Source organism: Cryptomeria japonica, chromosome 7, assembly GCF_030272615.1.
Source record: "Cryptomeria japonica chromosome 7, Sugi_1.0, whole genome shotgun sequence".
NCBI classification, from domain to species: domain Eukaryota; kingdom Viridiplantae; phylum Streptophyta; class Pinopsida; order Cupressales; family Cupressaceae; genus Cryptomeria; species Cryptomeria japonica.
In genome coordinates, this window is record NC_081411.1 from 811,042,999 (window position 1) to 811,057,660 (window position 14,662).

Genomic DNA, 14,662 nt, shown 5'->3' on the forward strand with positions numbered 1-14,662 from the left:
AGGATTTTTCGGTACTTACAAGGCACAACAAATCTTAGATTATGGTATCCTAGAGATGAAAATTTTGATCTATGTGCATACACAGATGTAAATTGGGTAGGAGATGTGGATGATAGAAAAAGAACCACTGGAGGAGCATTCTTTCTTGGAAAGAGATTAGTTTCTTGGTTGAGTAAGAAATAGAGTTGTACATCTTTATCAACAGTAGAATCAATATATGTTGCAGCAGCAACTAACTGTACACAGGTACTATGGCGTAAGCAAATGTTGAAAGACAAAGGTAAAATGCAAAGAACCTATTACTATATATTGTGATAACACTGCAGCAATTGATATATCTAAGAATTCGGTATTACATTCCAGAACAAAACATGTTTCTATCAAACTGAATTTTCTAAAGGAAAAAGTTGAAGAAAAGGAGATAAAATTGGTTTATGTGAATACTAAAGAACAACTTGCAGATATTTTCACAAAACCTTTGCCTAAGGAGACTTTTGAATATCTCAGAGATCAGCTTGGAGTCATACCACCACTGGTAGAGACATAGACAATTGATGATTGTCATCAACCAGCAGAATTGAAAGACAAATCTTTTACTGCGGTCTTTGATGAGGAAGCTACTTCTTAGGGGGAGTAGTTGGTATATTGAATTGATTGGTATTTTGTATATGAACTTGATTTTTGTAACTTTGGCATTTGATGTCAAAGGGGGAGAGATATCTATGGAAAAACACATTATCTTTTGAGGAGAGATTGGTATTGAAAATAAATTTTTGGATAAACACATGTTGTTCCCAAGGGGAGAAATTGTTGTTTAAAGAAGACTGTTGGTTTTTGAGGCATTTCTATTTTGACACTTTGATGGTTTTTCCATCTTGTGTTGCCATCAATGCCAAACGGGGAGATTGTTGGTATTTTGGTATGGCTTTGTCATTGATGTCAACACCTACTGAAACATTAGCACTTTGGAGATCCAACAACATTCACCGGCAAACAAGTAACTATTGCACAGTTACTGGTATATGGTTCACTGGCAGGATATAATCATCACCGACACTTGGAATGATATGGAAGACACTTGGTAATGTTGAAGACATTGTGTGGACACTTTGTTTTGAAGAATTAATCATTGGTATATTCATATTTGCATATTTTCTTTTATCGGTAAATAGGTCCAGGGTTATCTAGGGTTACACCGGCAGGTTTATCTTTTCCAGATCAGCATGGCATGCTATGGAGATGATTTATTATTGTTGCAAATGCATTAAGCCAACATATTCAATCGGTTATTGCATCAGATATTATATTTTTTGCAAAATGATTTTATTGTAATATCTTGTAGAGCTGACCTACTAAAATTGGTCTTAGGTTATGGTATAAATGTAAGATCGAATGTGGAATGAGAAGAAGAGTTGTGAGAAGGTATATGCGAGATTAAGTAGAGGTATACATGAAGACATCATTTGAAGGTGAAACTAGGTTTTTGTAGAAGCATATCAACATTATACCGATACTGAATCTAGGATATGAAGATGCTATTTTGTACAATACATTCTTATTGGATTTAACCATCCAACTGTAGTCAGTGTGACTCCCATTTTGTGATTGAGTAATGAGCTCTAGGCTATTGGCCTTTCTGCATGTACAGACCCCATTTATGTACACTTACTATCTGTTGTAGTATCATCTGATTGTGGGTAATATGTTTCCCACCGTGGTTTTTCCCCTTACAGGATTTCCACGTACAAATATTGGTGTTATGTGTTGTGGATGACTTTATGTTTATGTTTCATGCATTAATCTTTACCGGTATAGCAATTTACTATTAACACTATCTACCGGCATACTTAACTGGTTTACCGATATTAAGCATTAAGTTGGTTAAATGGTTTTTGGTTTGAATTTATTAGACAAATGATTCACCCCCACCCCCCCCTCTCAGTTGTCTATCCTCCAAAGCTGTGAACCACCAATGAAGGATCAACAAGATAAGAACATTTCTTTGCAAAACCCTAGGCAAAACTGTGAAATCTAGACCACTTCCAGAAAATTGTAGGTTTCTCCCTTGTCCTGGTGAATTAAGGCCTCAAACTTGATTCATATGAAAAGTTATTGTCCACTCTAACATATCCCACTAGTTTCCTAATTCCAAAATGATTGTAGAGTATGGTACCTTGATTAGAACTGCAAAATTTTTGGAAATTCTCAAAATTCTATTGCTTCAATGATGCCAAAAATGTTTACAAAACTTTCTCTCCTCCCAATGATGATTGGGAATGAAATTTTATACCTTACTCAATGGCTATCAACCATGTTTTTAATTGAGGTGACCATTGGAAGGAAGTTTCTATTTGCAACCAAAAGTTGTCATTAAAAGTTGTCAAGTTTGAGCAACTTTTGACACATGTTAAATCCACCTACCTAGAGTGGTTTCAACATGTCTTATGTCTTTCTAGGACATATCAAGCACATAAACACCTAAAATACTAAAATACTCAAATAACTACCCCTAGTCCCATATGCCCATGGTGGCTTATCTATTTGCCAAATCCATGACATTGGGTGACAAGGTGGGGTTTATTACAAAAATCAAACAAACAAGACTACCCTATTATATAGATTGAAAGGTCACATTCCCATGTATGAACTTTAGGCCTTTATTTCTCTTATCATCTTATTCATGAGGTTCTCCTGCACCAGCACCGGATCACACCGATAGAAAATTTAGAACTGAATAGACAAGTGAAGGAGCTGTTGAAGAATTGTTTGATTAGGGAAAGTTTGAGCCCTTGTGCAGTACCAAAAATATTAGCACCTAAGAAGAATTGAGAGTGGAGAATGTGTATTGATTCTAGAGTAATAAACAAGATCATAGTGAAATACCAGTTTCCTTTTCCTAGGATGAATGATATAATGGACTATTTGAGTGGAGCCAAATGCTTTACAAAGATAGATTTGAAGAGTGGATATCATCAGATTAGGATCAGAGAGGGAGATGAGTGGAAGACAACATTCAAGACAAATGAAGGACCGTATGAATGGTTGGTGATGCCTTTTGGGTTATCTACTGCACCAAGTACTTTCATGAGGCTAATGAATGAGGTATTAAAGAAATTCTTGGGTAAATTTGTTAAATTGTGTATTTAGATGATATTCTAATTTTTAGCAAGACAACAAAGGAGCATTTGTTGCATTTGAGACAAGTTTTGCAGAGATTGAGAGAAGAAAAGTTGCTGATAAATATTCAGAAGTGTACTTTCATGAAGGATGAGTTAGTCTATTTGGGATTTGTGATATCTGAGGATGGTTTGAAGATGGACCCTGAGAAAGTAAAAGCAATTTTTGATTGGCCTACATTAGAAAGAATTGGAGAGGTAAGATCATTTAATGGATTGGGTAGTTTTTACTAGAAGTTCATCAAAAATTTTACTTCAGTTTGTAACCCTATGACTGAGACCACAAGGGGAGATCAGAAGTAATTCAAGTGGACCACCGGAGCAAACAAAAGTTTTGAACTATTGAAGTAGAAAGTGACTGAGCAGTCCGTGTTAGCTTTACTGGATTTCAGTAAAGTATTTCAAGTGGATTGTGATGCAAGTGGAACAACAATAGGAGCAACCTTGAGTCAGGAAGGGAGAACAGTAGCTTATTTCATTGAGAAATTTAATGATATCCGTATGAGATATTCAGTGTATGATCAAGAGTTTTATGCCATAGTTCAAGCCTTGAAGAAATGGAGACATTACTTGTTGCCTAAGGAGTTTGTGTTGTATACAGATCATCAAGCTTTGTAGTATTTGAATAGTCAGATTAAGCTGAATCAGAAACATATGAGATAGGTAGAATTATTCAAGATTTACACCTTTGTGTTGAAGCATAGAAGTAGAAAATATTATAAATTTGTTGATGGATTGAGTAGGAGAAGGAATTTGCTGACAGAGATGAGAGTGACAGTATTAGGATTTGAAGAATTGAAGACTTTGTATGATGATGACCTGGATTTTGCAGAACCTTGGCAAGCATGTAGAGAACCGGTTATGGTAGATAGAAGCAAGTGGTTGGATTACTTCATTCAGGATGAGATGTTATTCAGAGGAGTTCAGTTGTGCATACCTAATATTTCTATGAGGGATAATTTGATAAAGGAGAAACACAATGGAGTAATAGCTAGACATTTGGGTATTGACAAAACAATAGCATTGGTGAGTGAGCAGTACTTTTTGCCCCAGATTCATAAGAATGTTAAGAGATATGTGCAAATTTGTAGAGTTTGCCAAGTTACAAAGGGTAGTAGTCAGAATGTAGGATTGTATAAACCTTTGACAATACCAGTAAGACCTTATGAGGATATAAGAATGGATTTTATACTTGGATTGCCTAAAACACTGAGAGGGAATGATTCTATATTTGTGGTAGTGGATAGATTCTCGAAGATGGCTCATTTCATACCTTATAAGAAGACATCAGATGCATTACATGTAGCAGACCTATTTTTCAAGGAGGTAGTGAGATTGCATGGATTATCTAAGAGCATTGTTTCTATTAGAGACACTAAGTTTGTTGGCTATTTTTGGAGAATAATTTGGAAGAAGATGAAGACAAATTTGAAGTTCAGTTCTAGTTTTCATCCATAGATTGATGGACAAACAAAAGTAGTTAATCGGAGCTTGGGAAATTTGTTGAGATGTTTAGTTGGAGATAAAACCAGAAGTTGGGATTTGATTATTGCACAAGGAGGGTTTGCCTACAACAATTCAGTAAATAGGAGTACCGAAAGAACACCTTTTGAGATTGTTACTGGAGTGCATCCTAGAGGTATATTAGAATTAAGAGATATTATCAGTGAAGACCAAAGAAGTTTAGAAGAAGAAGAATTTGCAAATCACATGACAGCTTTGCATATTCAGGTTAAGAAATACTTGCAGGACATGAACCTCAAGTATAAAGAGAAGGAAAATGAGAAGAGGAGACATAAGGAATTTTAAGTTGGCGATGAAGTGATGGTATATCAGAGAAAAGAGAGATTCTCGGTTGGAACTTATAACAAATAGCAGATGAAAATGTTTGGACCTTATAGGGTTTTTAGGAAGTTCAGTACCGGAAATGTATATGAAGTGGAGTTATTGGATAGTATGAGTATTTCACCTGTGTTTAACATTGCACATCTTCATGAGTATCATGAACCAAAATTCAGTAAGGATAATATTGTAGATTAGGAGAAATAGTTGCCCCTAAAGGAACCCGATCAGATTGAAGATATTTTGGATAGTAGGATTGGGCAAAGTACCCAAAGAAATAAATATAAAGAGTATCTTGTGAAGTGGAAGGACAGACCAGTTGAAGATTCATCTTGGATTTCTTAGGCAGAGGTGGACTGCCTTGGTTTTTCTTTGACCCCAGCAAAGTGAGAGACTCAATTTTTCAATAACCCCAAATGTCTGATGCAGAAGAAACCCCAATTCATAGCAATATTGCATCAAACAAAAATATTTTCCTTTTTGTTTTTCTTTTTGTTTGTAGTTTCAATATTTCTTTCTGTGTGTACGAGTTTTGGCTCACTGGATCCTATGGAGTTGGATTCTACTTAAAGACTTGATCATCTTTCTTATTTCCAAATCGCATCGCATTTGGATCATTTTTTGGCAAGGTATCGGTATCAGTTTCCTTGACAACTTCTTGTTACTGGTTGACAGTTTCTTTTTACCAATTGCTTGGACATATTTTGGTGATCTACCAGAACCCCTTCTGAAGCTTGTGGAGCCTTGTCCATTGATTTTGATGTTCCTTGGCATGTGGCCGACCTTTTCCCATGATCTACACTTCATCCTTTGGATTTTCCAGAGGAATCTCTTGGCGGAGGCTGATCTTTTTGGTTTTACATGTTAGGTCTTGTTCTTTGGGTTTTGATCCCTTTTTGGGATGACCGAATCCCCTTGGATCATATATATAATTGTAATTGTGAATTAGAATGTATCAACCAAAGAATCAAGTAGCTCGACTGAGCGTAGAAGATAGATCTTAAGATTGAAGGTCCCGGTTGTGACCTATTTTGTATTTTGAGCATGTTCTAGCAGGCCTATGAGCTGGTTATGTTGTAACCCGGTTGTTACCGGTTGGTTGTAATCAATTTTCATGTTATAATACAATTTGTTCTGCATTGCCTCCATCATATCTTTATGTTTCTGTTGTGTTACTCTTGCTGACTAGTCTAGATTGATCTCTTTGAAGTCCCTCCTGACTGGTGTCTTCTTCAAACTTTATCTCAAAGTGTGACTAGCATCATTCAAGGGCAAGGTGCAGGACCTCTATCCACTAAGACTAGCTAGTGATGAGAGTAGGGGAGATCTTGTAATCTCAAGCTCTTACAAATGAGTTCATTATTCATGGATACCACCAAGAACCTTGTTTTATAATCCTTTAAGAGAATCGACCATTATTTCAAGTGGTGCATATCCATTTTAGAGCTACTTCATACCTCCCCCATGCATAAAGACATCTTGCAAAAATTTGTGTAAGAGTGCAATTTTCCTACTAACATTAAAGAAAATTGATTTCAAGCCATGATAAATCATTATCTTCATCCCAATCTCTTATGTTTACCTCACAAGATCAACTTTTTGACCCATCTCACAACTTAGCCTTTCATAAAAAGCCTCCATTCATAAAAGTAAAGTTAAATACATCATTGGCAATTGTGTAGCTAGAATTAACATTTGTAACTTGAATCTTGTAAAAAAATTAGAATACTCTAATTATGTTGTATATCCTAAGAGTAAGGTTATTATTTAATCCTCTCATGAATCCAAGTTTGACTTTAAACGTACCATTAATCTACCCATTCAAGTTGGACCCATCATTATGGAAATTACCTGCCAAATCTTAGACCTTGATCTCCCATATAACATTTTCCTTGGCTATCCATGGATTCATATTATGAAAACCATCCCATCTACTTAAAACCACTACATCAAGTTCCCTTATAATGTTGTTACTATCCTTGTTAATCACCAATCATTCAAATATTGTAAGATATTAGAAAAAAATCCTTCATAACAATACCCTACTAATATTGAAGCATCTTCTTTCATCATTTTTATCCTACCACATTAAAATATCCATCCGCTTCATCCATTTCTCTCATATTTCTAGAGATTATGGCTTAGATCATAGGATGTGGTAAGTATTCCCTATATGTTGATCAATTTCCACTATCCCCTAAGACAGTCAATCAAGTTAAATATTTGGTTCCACCCTCTAAAGCTACAATAAGTGTACCTACCCCTTTCTATCATTAGGGAATTATGATAAATAAGCTATTGAAGAGGATACCTCATCATGGCTTTACAGGGAAGAAGATGAAGAACACATGTGAAAGGTACAAATGAGATGTTGTCCCAAAGTTCATGATATCAATAAACATATGGGCTGTCAAAGAAAAGGTCATTTTTTACATGAAACATGAATGGTAGAGCTCTTATAAAAAATAGATAATCCACAATGTCAAGGGCTTGGGTATGAACCACATAATGTTGTGTCTACTAAGTCTAGATTCAAATCTCTTATAGTTGTGTAAGTAGCTTTTGATATTAATAGTACTGATAGGGGCATCTACAAAGAATCTATGAAATACATCATTGACCTTTTTAATGATTCCCATACCTTTACCATATGCTCCACTCCTTCCACTTCCACCCATTTCATAGACTTAGGTCAAAAAGAAACTAAAATTCCCTATCAAATGAAGATAGAAAATCAAGCTTCCAAGTGAAAAATCTAAAAGTAAGAATGAGAGAAAAATCCTCTAGTCAAAATCAAAATCAAAGTCTATGGAACTCTACAAAAATAAAGCCAAAGATACAAATATTATGAATAAAATTAAAAAATTGACTTCCTTTAATACAAAAATAATTTGGGGCATATATACAAACTCTAAAAATTATAAGTCAAAAAATAAACATATTGATCTTAAGTCTCTATCTCATTATCCCACTTTCACTTCTTTCCTTGTAAAATTATATCTCACATTCATCCATTCCATACATCCATTTTCCTTGGTGACTTATCATTCTAATAGACCATCAATGAAACTTACTCGAAGTGCTTTGATTCCAAAGTTACCAAATCTTCTTTAGATGACACATATACCAGCTTATGTAGTTCATACATTTGTAATTATACCAAGTAGTTTCCTCATTAGGAAGGACAACAAATGAACTAGATTTGTTGGAACATACAATGTACCATTCAAAAAAGAATCATTCACCACATGCTACTTGGATCTCAACATCATTTGAGGTATATTCCACTTGTTGAAAATAAAATAAAATAAAGGAACATAAAAGTAATAAAGATACATAGTTCATCCTATGGTGAAAACCAATTTGATGGTGCCTCAAGGATAAGTACCATAGTGAAAACCTGATTTTAGACACCATGTGAAGTAATTATTTTTTGTGATATGTTATGATTTACATCCATCCTTGTATTTTGTATAAAATCCATTTCAAGCATTCAACCATAATAAATTTTCATCCATTCATCTATCCATCCATAATAAAGCTCCGATAATGGTTCTAATTGACCATTACTTAATTTCATCCATTAATTCCATTCCCCTACCAATCCATCATGTCACCATGTTCTTCTTATCTACCTTCCACAACTTGTGTTGGATATAGGGGCTACAACTATGTTATGTTAGTAATTATATCTCATTCTTTCTTAGTCTTCCACATATTGGTCTTCAACCATCAACTAAGTCCCCATCCTTCCACTTCATCTTATTCCATAATTAAAAAACGCATTATCCCACCACAACTTTCCATTTCATCTCCATCTCGCTCACCATGCATAATAAAAATTTGGGTTCCTTAGAATTTACCTTAAATAAAACAAACATATTATGCAAACATTGTACGTTCCTAACATCAAGCTTAAACCTAGCTAGTTAAATAATACAATACAATTGTATCCTTTGCCAATCTCTTGGTTATCTATAACATCACTATCCTTGCCTAGGAACTGACTAACTTTCACAAGCTGGAATCAATGTCCTTACCAAATCGACATTTATTTAGGACTATCCAACCAATAGTGAGCCCATCATTATTCATCATCCTCTCTTTGGAAAAAGATATCATGCCTACAAGGCATGATTTTCAACAAGTCTTTGTTTTTTTAATATTTTACTTTACCTTTTTGACCTATGATTATACCTTCTTGAGGCCATCTTGATCTTTTCATATATTGGTGTGTTTTGATTGGTGTATAATTGTTTATCATATTTATCTTAAATATAATTATTTTATGATAAATTAAAATTAATTTTTATTTGTAATTATATAAAAAAGATAAAAAAATTAAAATAATTTTTTTGACTTAATGAAAATTAATCCTTAAAAAATAAGATGATGATGAGTAGAATAAACTAAAAAACAAGATAGAATATCCTAATAAAAGAAAATAACATTAAAGTATATTCTTTTCAATAGAAGATAGTAATAAAAGAGAGATTTTAAATTAAAAATATAATTATTCTACAATAAAAAAAATATAATAAGATCAATAATAAAAAAATTAATAAGACAAATAATTATAAATTAAATTAATTCTAATAACTCTTAATTACTATAAGAAATTTCATAAAAAAGACAAATAATTAAATAGATTCTAAAGTTGAAAAATTAATTCTTAAAAGAAGAAGAAGAGCTACTAATTATTTCTTTTTTAATAATTTTTTTATTTTTATTTTTAAAACTTAAAAAATAGAATATCCTAATAAAAGAAGAAAATATTAAAAGATATTCTAATCAAACAAAGAAAATAGTAAAAGATAGATTGTTCTTTTTATCTACATTCTTTTTCTAATTAATAATGTAAAAATACATATTTTTAAATTTTTGAGTATAAATTTTTTTTTCAATTAATATAAATATAAGCATATGATTGAGATTATTTCAATTGTCTTGCATCCTTCTCTTCAATTTTAAACCATTGCTTTTAAAAAGTAGGTTGCATATTTTATATAAGAAATGCCTTCAACATGATAAAAAATAAAATCTTAGATAATTAAAAAAGATAGATAATACTAATATGAAATTAAATGCAATAAGTCCCCTTTTAACTTGCTAATAAAGTTAATCTTCCGTTCTACATCATTAGGTTTGATTTTTTTAACTAGATATAAAGTAGAATCAACATCATTGCACATGACTAAATCTATTAGGAGCCCTAAAGCACGTAGCTCATAGTATTTTACCAACTGACACTACCACGACTAATGAATAAGATTTTTGTTTTTACAAATCCTAAGAGTAGAGATGTTCATGCTTAATATAGCAAATCATAATAAAGGGTTTACCATAAGTGGTCAGGGTTCTTTTGGAGTTTGGCTCCTTCAAATAAGTTCTTTATAATGATATTATAGGTTTGAGTTTTAGTATAACTGATGATAATAATGGTATGTTTCTTATTTTGTTCAAATTTTAATGAATTAAATCTGAATATAATCTTTGATCAAATAGAAATTCTTTTATTTTGAGCTCTAAATCAAACAAATCTTATATTCATAATTCAATAATTACAAAACTATCTAGATCTGATATAAAATCCTCACATGCCAAAAAGAAATAATTCTAATATACCGTCCCCTACTTTTTAGCCACAAAATACATATTTATAATTACAACATAGCATTATTAATTTTATTTGTTTCAACTCATCTGCACTACTCTATTTATAGTTTATATTCTTCAAATTATACTTTTACACCTCATCTCAACTAAAAATAAATATATAACTTACATTTAGTAAGAAAAATATTCCATCAACCATTAAAGTTGAAGACATTGATTGGACTTTGTTTTAAGTTCGTTGAATTGAGATTTCTGTGCCAGGCTGTGCTACAGTTCGTATACCATAAAATGTGATAAACAGTATATGAGCGTGCGCATATTAAGATGCTTCACTTGCTGATTTTTGTTTTATATGGCCACCATCGTCCTCTGCCCATTTCTCCATAAATATTATTGAGAACAATGATTCTTGGGTCCCCATTAGGTTCAGCTTTATTTGATAGAAACATTTGATCTAGAGCTTTAGGTCGACTATTTGGATCCGGGTCCTCTCAAGATATACTCTAGCAGTGGTTGCAATCGGATACAGTAGTGAAACAATTGAGCGTTTGATTTGTCCTAGACTAGATTCAATATTACAATTTAACATTGGTTAACTAAAAAGCAAAAGAAGCGCAATATTTTGGAGACATTGGTTAACATCTGATTGTAAGAGATCGACAATCCACGCCAAAACCAGCCAACCCTGTATCGTTTGGTCCACGTCTCATTCTCTGTCTAGTCTACTATGTCACTAAATACGAATAACGTCGGCCATTCACTAGAATAGGGCACCTGGAGTGATACCATGAATGACATAAAAGCTGTAGTTATCCAAGATAACTTCAGTTGTCCTATTGTATCCACAACACTATTTTTTAGAAGTCATTTCAATGGTTAAGTTAAAACTGAAATTTTAAAAAATTTCACTCTCTAATCTTAATCATTAAATTATCATATCATTTTTCTTTTTCTAAATTATTTTATGTCAAATTCGGAATTGTTTAGCTATTCTATATGGGTGCACAAGTCATTGATTGAAATCTCATCAGTTAAGAGTGTAGGCTTGAGGGTTGTCCTTTTGATATCGAGGCTTTGCATTCAGCAAGATGTGATCTCTGGTGAGCTCATTGAGAACCATTCAATTTCACCAATCATTAAGCTACCGTCTCTATCTATCTGGCTTATTTTCAATGGATAAGTTAAACTTAAACGTAAAATTTTTCTATATGTACTTAGATGCTCAATCATCAAACTACAAACTTTCTCTATCTTTTTATGGAGAGTTTTTATATCAAACTCAGAATTGTTTAGTTATCCAATGTGGGACCATGACACATAGGTTGAAACCTCTTTGTCTAAGAATGAAGGATAGAGGAATATCCATTCCAACAAAATCGGCAGGACACAATCATGACTCAATCTCTTATGATGTTGGACCTTACACTCATCTAGACCTTATCCTTGTTGTGATCATTCAGAACCATTCAACTTCACCAATCATTAAATTACCAAGAACCTATTCAACTTCACGAATCATTAAATTACCAAGAACCTATTCAGCTTCACCAATCATTAAATTACCAGCTCAATCTACCACTTTCTAGAATCTATGCCGCTTATTTCTCTAATATCATAGATGGATTGATAAAAACAATAAGAATTTTTTTTTAGGTGACTGAGGCTAATAGGTACCGCTTGTGCTTAAGAATAATAGCATCTTTTTTGAGGATAAACTAGGCAGCCATGGAGCCTCCTTAGTGGAAACAATCATGTGACTAAACAGAGGTTTGAATATACCCCAATTATTGATGAGCCCCACAGGGGCCGACAATCCAGAGGCGTCATATACCAATAATTTGTACCTCGACAGCTCACAAAAAGCCCAGTTGCCCAATTTGCAAGGGCCCATTCTCAAGAAGACCGGAATTAGAATAAGGAGGAAAACAGACAGCTTCTTATGGGCCCATCGTTAAGTTCCACCACAACTTGAGAGCTGTCAAACACTACCATTGAAACAGCAAAGCATTTCCTGGTTACTGAGGTAGTCCATCTAAGCCCACTATAAATATCGCCTCCTCCATTCTCATTTCTCCACGCCCATTTCTTTCATAGTATTATAGTTCTTATATCATTTTCTGTTTAACTTTGTTGTTATCCTCTCTGTTAGAACTGGCTACACTCATTTCTTTCATAGTATCATAGTTCTTATTACATTTTTCTGTTCAACTTCGTTGTCATCGTCTCTGTTAGAACTGGCTACACCCATTTCTTTCATAGTATCATAGTTCTTATTACATTTTTCCGTTCAACTCTGTTGCTATCCTCTCTGTTAGAACTGGCTAGGCGTAACTATAATTCCATTACAACCCTGGAGGAAGAGGAGAACAGGCGTGTGGTTGAGCAACTTTATGTTGCACTGGGAAGTGGGGATAGCGAGACGGTGGGGAGGATATTGGCGGCGGACTTGGAGTGGTGGTTCCACGGCCCGCCATCCTGTGATCACATGATGCGCTTGCTCACCGGTGCTTCAGGTCACAAGCACTTTTCCTTCAACCCTAAATCCATAACGGCTGCGGGGAACAAAGTGTTTGTTGAAGGGCATGAGAATGAATCGGCATATTGGGTGCACGTATGGACTTTGAAAGATAACATTGTCACACAGCTCCGCGAGTTCTTTAACACTTCTCTCGTTGCCAGGGAATTCACTCCTCATTCTTCTTCTTTGCCGCGTAGGGAGATGGTCGCTTGTAATTTGCTTGTGTGGGAGAGTGAGATTCCCATATCTCAGGGAAATTCCATGCCTGGTCTTGTGCTTGCCATTTGAATATGTCCCCTCCAATGCCCTCATATTTCCCCTTCTTTGTATATGGTTTTCTTTTTATTGGACTGTTATCTGTGAAATACAGGGAGATATAAGCCAAACTCTGTGCTAATGGTTGCTATAAGTGAAGCAGCTTTTAGCCATTCCTCAGTCGTTATATAGAATCTAGGACATAAAATTGACAAATTATGAATGAACTTTCAAAAGTTATTTGCAATCAGGACTTGTACTTATTTACCTAATATTGAAGTGTGTATATCAACACTGTTCAAAGTGATAAGTAGAGAGTGCTTCTTTGTAAAATTGTGTAATAGCTGTGAATTTTGATGTTAGAAAGTGATATAAGTTTATCATATAGCACTTAACTTATAACATTAGATTCTGAAAATACTGTCTGTTACTGTGGAAACTCCTTGATTACTTAATACTACTATGTAATATATTAGGAAATGAGATTCCTCATTTACGTATAATTATAACATGTCACTTTCAGCTGGATAGTAGGGAACAGCTGACATCTGTTTTATATGCCAGGGATCAAAGGTAATATTAGTTTTTAAGTAATCTTTCAAATATTGGTGGGACAAAATATAAGCTAATATTCAGTGAGATATAAGATAATTTAATGTGAGGGATGATATTTCTGTGATAATGATTGACAGTGTTTGTGGATTACAGAAACTGTATACTTGAAATGTTGATATTATAATTTATTATATAATTATATAATTTTTTATTTTAGTAATAAATCAAGGAGTTTAAAATAGTAATATTAAAAATATTTTCGGTTTGTAAATCAACGGATGATAATCTGTTTTTAAATTCTTGTTCATGTCAAGTCTCTAATTTATATTATAGCTTAAACTTTGCAATGATAAGGAGCATAGTTAGATGAGAGTGCTTTTTTATTAAGAGTCAAATAAGTTTTGAGGGGACCCGAAACCCCTACAATAGGTTTTGAAGGGACTTGATGTTGATAGCAGGGCAACAACAATGTAGAAAAACTGAGGTGAGGGGTGGGGGAGGGGAGGTGAATCAGTTTTCACCAAACTCAATCAAATTAATCTTAACTTTAGATCTGATTAAGAACATCAATAGCAAAGATAAACACCACATCAACAACACACATAACACATGGATTTTTGACTTGGAAAACCCGGTTAAGGGAAAAACCACAGTGGGAACCTACCCACAATATGATGATACTCTGCAGTACTATGTGTAA

The 14,662-nt window shown here is 33.7% G+C and overlaps 1 protein-coding gene across 1 annotated transcript in view; it reads left to right on the forward strand.

Annotated features, from left to right (window-relative positions):
* Positions 1 to 13,717, forward strand: part of LOC131067573 (uncharacterized) — an 86,622-nt gene extending 72,905 nt beyond the window's left edge. The window contains exon 2 of the mRNA XM_059209001.1: positions 12,811 to 13,717. Within this exon, the coding sequence (XP_059064984.1) occupies positions 12,811 to 13,440 (630 nt within the window). The 3' untranslated portion in view covers positions 13,441 to 13,717. The remainder of the gene's footprint in view (positions 1 to 12,810) is intronic.
* The last annotated feature ends 945 nt before the right edge of the window (positions 13,718 to 14,662 follow it).